This window comes from Ananas comosus, linkage group 18 (genome assembly GCF_001540865.1).
Source record: "Ananas comosus cultivar F153 linkage group 18, ASM154086v1, whole genome shotgun sequence".
Taxonomy (NCBI): Eukaryota; Viridiplantae; Streptophyta; class Magnoliopsida; order Poales; family Bromeliaceae; genus Ananas; species Ananas comosus.
Genome location: NC_033638.1, coordinates 1,693,507 through 1,699,214, shown reverse-complemented (window position 1 = coordinate 1,699,214; position 5,708 = coordinate 1,693,507). Strand labels below are relative to the sequence as shown.

At 37.9% G+C, this 5,708-nt stretch overlaps 1 protein-coding gene across 3 annotated transcripts in view; it reads right to left on the bottom strand.

Moving 5' to 3' along the window:
- The window catches only part of LOC109723769, a 12,124-nt gene extending 7,349 nt beyond the window's left edge, over window positions 1–4,775 (bottom strand). The window contains exons 1-3 of one of the 3 annotated variants that reach the window (XM_020252251.1): window positions 4,581–4,775; window positions 818–3,344; window positions 404–703 (exon numbers count right to left, since the gene is read on the bottom strand). In XM_020252251.1, coding sequence (XP_020107840.1) covers window positions 404–703; window positions 818–2,505 — 1,988 coding nt within the window. In that variant the 5' untranslated portion in view covers window positions 2,506–3,344; window positions 4,581–4,775. The remainder of the gene's footprint in view (window positions 1–403; window positions 704–817; window positions 3,345–4,580) is intronic. The other 2 variants (XM_020252252.1, XM_020252253.1) reach the window with 2 other exon arrangements.

The following is a 5,708-nucleotide window of genomic DNA, read 5'->3' as shown; positions in this document are numbered from 1 at the left end:
GTGTGGGGAGCACTTTTAAATAGGATGTTTGTTGTATTGTGCATTGCATCATCCAGCGCCTAAGGAGTGCTTAGAGGCATGCATCATTCTAAGGATTGTTAGCTGTATGGAAATGCATATCATGCCTTGGTTGTTGATTGGTAAATGTAGGTTGTGGTTGAGATCCTGTTGTATCCGTTGGTACGCCGTGCAAATACAAAGGAGACTCTGCCCGAGTGGACAGAGGAACTTTGTATTTGTGGCGGGTCTGTACGTCACGTGGGCCAGGTTGAAAAAAAAAAAAAAAAATGGCACGCTTTCCGCAACTCTATTTTCAAAAGGCTTTTAAAATCGGCCCCGGGGCGTGACATTTGTAAAATAAAAAAATAAATATTATGGATAAAACTAGTAAAATAGTATTCACCTACGATATGAAGTAATTTTGTCATAATGAAGTAGTACATAGCGATGTGCTTGCACTAATGAGATTTCGTCAAGCACAATACTTTCGAAATTTCCTATTACGCGCCCACAAGATAAGAACATGTAAGCTTCCGCATTATCTATATCATCATAGTTTCTTTCTGGTCGATTGAATATTGTTTCCACGCCTTCCAAATATCTTGAACAAAATGTTAAACATTCTTCCGCAATGTATCCTTCAGCAATCGAGCCCTCTGGTTTAGCTCTGTTGCGTACGTAAGATTTTAACCGTACCAAGTACCTAACAGAATAAAATTTTATAAAATAATATGTTGTTAATTTGCTTATTCTAGTAATAGATTGATCAAATAGAAAAATTAATGATACATAGATTACTTAGATTTAAATCTCTCACCTTTCAATGGGATACATCCATCTGTAATGTACAGGACCACCTAACTTGGCCTCCGATGCTAAGTGAATAATGAGGTAAACCATGACAGTGAAAAAACTGGGAGGAAATATTTTCTCTATGTGGCATAGTGTTAATGCAACACTTGAGTCCAACTGATCAAGAGCTTTTGGATCAAGAGATTTGAAACATATTGATTTAAAAAATAATGATAGTTCCGAAACAATTGTGATAATCTGTTTTGGCATAGATGCTCTCAAAGCTAATGGAAGAATATCCTGCAGTAAAATATGCCCATCATGACTCTTGAGGTTTGAAAGTGTTCGTTCTTTTAGATTCACGCATCTTGCGATATTCGATGCATATCCATCTGGAACTTTAATATTTTTTAAAACCGTCAGAAAGTTTACTTTGTCTTGTGTAGACATAGTGTAGATTGCATGAGGTATGTAAGTTTTGTTGTTCGATTGCAACTTGGGATGTAGATCGTGTCGTATGCCCATATCTATTAGGTCCAACCGTGCATTCAAATTGTCTTTAGTCCTACCATGCATATTCAAAAAGGTTCCAATAAAGTTATCGCAAACATTCTTCTGTATATGCATAACATCTAAATTATGTCGAAGAAGATTGTACTTCCAATATGGCAGTTCAAAAAAGATGCTTTTTTTCTTCCACAAATTTTTCACTATACATTGTGTTGATGTATCTAATGTATCACTATCAATCCCAACTTCATGAAAATCATGGCCATCTCCAATGAACTCATCGGTATCTTCAAACACTCTTACTTGATTTGTAGTGCCAACTTCATCCACTACTTGATTTGCAGAACTATCAACTTCCTCTCTCATCCTTTTTTTAGAAGATTTCGAGCCTTTGCCATATTTATAAGTTATGCCCTGTAGTTGCCTTAGGACATCAATTCCAGATGGTGATATTGGAGCGGAACGCAACTCTATAGTGCCATCAAATTGATTTTGTTGATATCGAAAAGGATGATTTGGTTCCAACCATCGACGATGGCCCATATAACAGAATTTCTTACTATGCTTCAACCAACGTGAATCGGTTGAAACCCCACAACAAGGGCAAGCAACACGTCCCTTTGTGCTCCAACTAGATAAATTAGCATAGGCAGGAAAATCATTAATAGTCCACATAAGAGCCCCTTTCATGACAAAGTTTTGCTTAGTAGAAGCATCAAAAGCATCAACACCATCCCAAAGTTGTTTTAACTCCGCTATTAAAGGTTGCAAATAAATATCAATATCATTACCTGGACCTTTTTCACCGGGAATGACCATTGATAAAATGAATGACGATTGTTTCATGCATAACCACGGAGGTAAATTATAAGGAATCAATATCACCGGCCAAGTGCTATAAGTAGTACTCATTGTTCGAAAAGGATTGAATCCGTCACTAGCAAGACCAAGTCTAACACTACGAGGATCAGAAGAAAAATCAGGATAATGATCATCAAACGATTTCCATGCAAGGCCATCTGCTGGGTGTCTCAAGATTCCATCTTTAATGCGACCTTCATCATGCCATCTCATTAACGAAGCAATTTTAGATGACATATAAATTCTTTTTAATCTTGGTATCAAAGGAAAATAGCGTAATATCTTGACCGGCTTTTTCTTCCTTTGCAAATCATCAGAACAACCATTATCATCTTTATTCATTGTCCACCGTGAAGATCCACACACATTACATTACTCTTGATTAGTCGTCTCACCCCAATATAACATACAATCATTAGGGCAAATGTGAATCTTCTCATATCCAAGACCCAATTCTTTTATCAGCTTTTTAGCTTCATAATAAGATGATGGCAAAGAGTTGCCTTCAGGAAATGAATTTTTTAATAATTGGAGCAACATTGTAAAGGATTTTTCGGACCACCCGTTTAAGCATTTGAGGTGGAATAAGTGAAGAATGAACGATATCTTGGAAAAGTTTTTACAACCTGGATATAGTTCTTTATCACAATCTTTCACCAAGTTACTATATCGGATTGTTTCCTTAGGTGATGAATGTATCGACCGTTCATTAAAATTTTGCTCGCCGAGAAATCCAGTAGCATACGCCTCGTCATTACATTCTTCTAAACTATTAGAAATAATCTCATTCATTACTTGTTCATTATTCAAATTAGTGCCCATAATTCCAAAAACATCTTGCAGCAATCCCTCTAGACCATCTTGTCTTGAACTACTTTCTTGTGCATTACTAGATCTTGGAGCAAATGAAGTGCATTCGATTTCATTTGGGGATGTGACAATTGACTCTCCATGAAATACCCAAACATTGTAACCTAATAAAAAACCATTCCACACTAAATGTTCTTCAACAACTTCTGGTATAAAAGAAGAATTGTTGTAACACTTTCGACATGGGCATAGAATCTTGCCATTTATGGATGATTTCTCCATAGCAAATTTAATAAAAGTTTTAACACCATCAATGTATGCAATATCATTTCTTGGCTTCTTTATCCAACTTTTGTCCATTATATCACAATCTGTATGATTATGACTCATATGTTAAAAGAGATAAAATAAGGAACAAAAACTTCAGCCTTAACTATAAAGATTAGGGTAGAAAGAAACAATTAGCATTATGAAATTGAGCCCCAACTCAAAAACCATAAATAATAGACTATTTAGATAGAATAGACACTAATACTGCTTACTATTCAAACACATAGCATTTTAATTAACACACTTACTTCCAAAAACATGCAAATTAATTTAAAAATAACAAATCAGTTAGAAACCATAATCATAAATGATAATTATCACAATTATGAAAGGACTTCATCTATAACCAATTAATACAAGAAAAGAATTGATAAGAAAGAAAGATCATAGTTTATTTGCAAATTAAAAATAAGAAATGTTATGACTTCCTATGTTAATAAAGAGGGAAACAACATTGTAGAATTGAAGAAAAATGCAGAAAAATATGCAAAATAATAAGTTTTACCATACCAAGAAGATGTTGCTCTCCGTACTGTAAAATTTCAGAAGCTTCTTATCCAAAAATTTCACTTTGACTAACTATTACCAATGAGCTTGTTGAGCCAATAACAATGCTAATAGTGTTGATTAGGAATGATTGTATTCCTAAAAATTTTAAAACTATTATTCAGCAGTCTAATACTACTTGTAAATTAGTAGATTGACATAATAGAGCTTAATTATAAAGAACTAAACACTAAGTGTATGACTAGCTTCATATATTAGACAAAAACTTAAGGGCAATCTACGATTTTTAGAAAAATACTAAATAAAAGAGATGCTAAGATATATTGTTTTAGTAAAAGTACAAACCAAGAATATTTCTTAGGTGGCGAATATATTTTATAGGATACATCAAAGCAAATTTTTTGATCAAAAAAGCTCACTATGTTAAAACACTACAAACTAAAAAAAATTAGATCTTTTTTCTCATGTGCATATAGAGTATAAGCTCTCAATTACTATGCAATTTTACATAAAGCTGCAGTTATACAAGTCTACACAATGGAAATGTTTAAAACCTTCCAATCACTAGTCATCCAATTTAATATTATGCAGAGCAAGAGCCTCACTTGTTACTAATTAATTAATACGATACAATAGGTAGAAGTAATCTTTGGTGAATGAAAGACTAATTATGCAGAGGAGTAGAGTCTAAGTTATTGCAAACCCTATGCAAAATGGAATAAAAACAAAAAACAGGGAGAGCGACAGGGAAAGTAAAATATGTACTCAACTGCTTGTGTCTCCGCCTTTGAATCCGGATAGCCTCTGCGGCCTCGGGGTATCCCTTGTGCTCGTAGCACTTGCCGAGGAGGGCGAAGGGCTTGGCGTTGTCGAGGTTGCAGTGCACGGCGTCGATGAGGTTGGTGAGGTCGGCGTGGAGGCGATTCCGGCAGTTGAGGGCGAGATGGACCCCGGCACACCTGAAGAAGGCGTCGCCATGCTTGCACGGGGTAGAGGGCGGCGTCACAGGATCGGAGAGTGGGAAGGTGGTGGTCGAGGAGGTCGAGGGCGAGGGCCTTCAAGATGTTGGCAGCAACGTCGGGGGCGTCGAGGGCAACGGCGCCGTTGTCCTCATCGATGGCAGAGGCGGAGGTGAAGGAAGGGTTGGAGTGGACGCGGGCGAGAAGCTGGGTCCCTGGAGGAAGCGGCGGCAGGGGTAGGCGGAGGAGTGGGAGCAGCGGCAGAGGCGGGAGAGATCGTAGCAGAGGTGGGAGAGGCTGCGGCGAAGCGGAGGTGGGAAAGCATGTGCCTTCTTCTTCGCCTGTGAAGGAAGTGAATGGGAAAAGGTCTCAGAGGAAAAGGGAAAAGGGAGAAAGAGGTTTAATTAGGGCATTTTTCTATTCCTCTTTTGACGCCGTGTGAAAAATGTTTCGCGTCAAATTATTTCAGCGCCCTTGTCGACGCTTTAATTAAGCGTCGTTAATTTATGAATTAAATTTGGACTTTCCGACGCATTGACAAAGCGTTTCCAAAAAAGCGTCGGCACAGCTCTGATTTGTTGTAGTGGGCGGGTTTTGGGTCCGCCTTTTGCCTCCGCTCTGAAAGCCTACCGCTCCGACCCGCAGGGCGGCTACTCCCATTTTCCCTTTCGCCCAAATCCTGTCGGATCCATAGTTAGTTAATTCGTGAATTATTCGAGAATAATTCGCGAGTTTTTGAAAAGCCGAATAAAAAGGCCGTTTTCATATTTTTTCCAAAAATTCGGAAAAATTTCTTTTTTTGGGTAAAAATAATTATTCGAGAATTAAACGCGATTTGCGAATAATTCGGCCCAAAAAAACGTCCCGGTTGCTGGTTGCTGCGAGCATGCGCGCCGAGTCGCAGACGTGGACTCGCGGGCCTCGTGGGTGGCCCAAAAC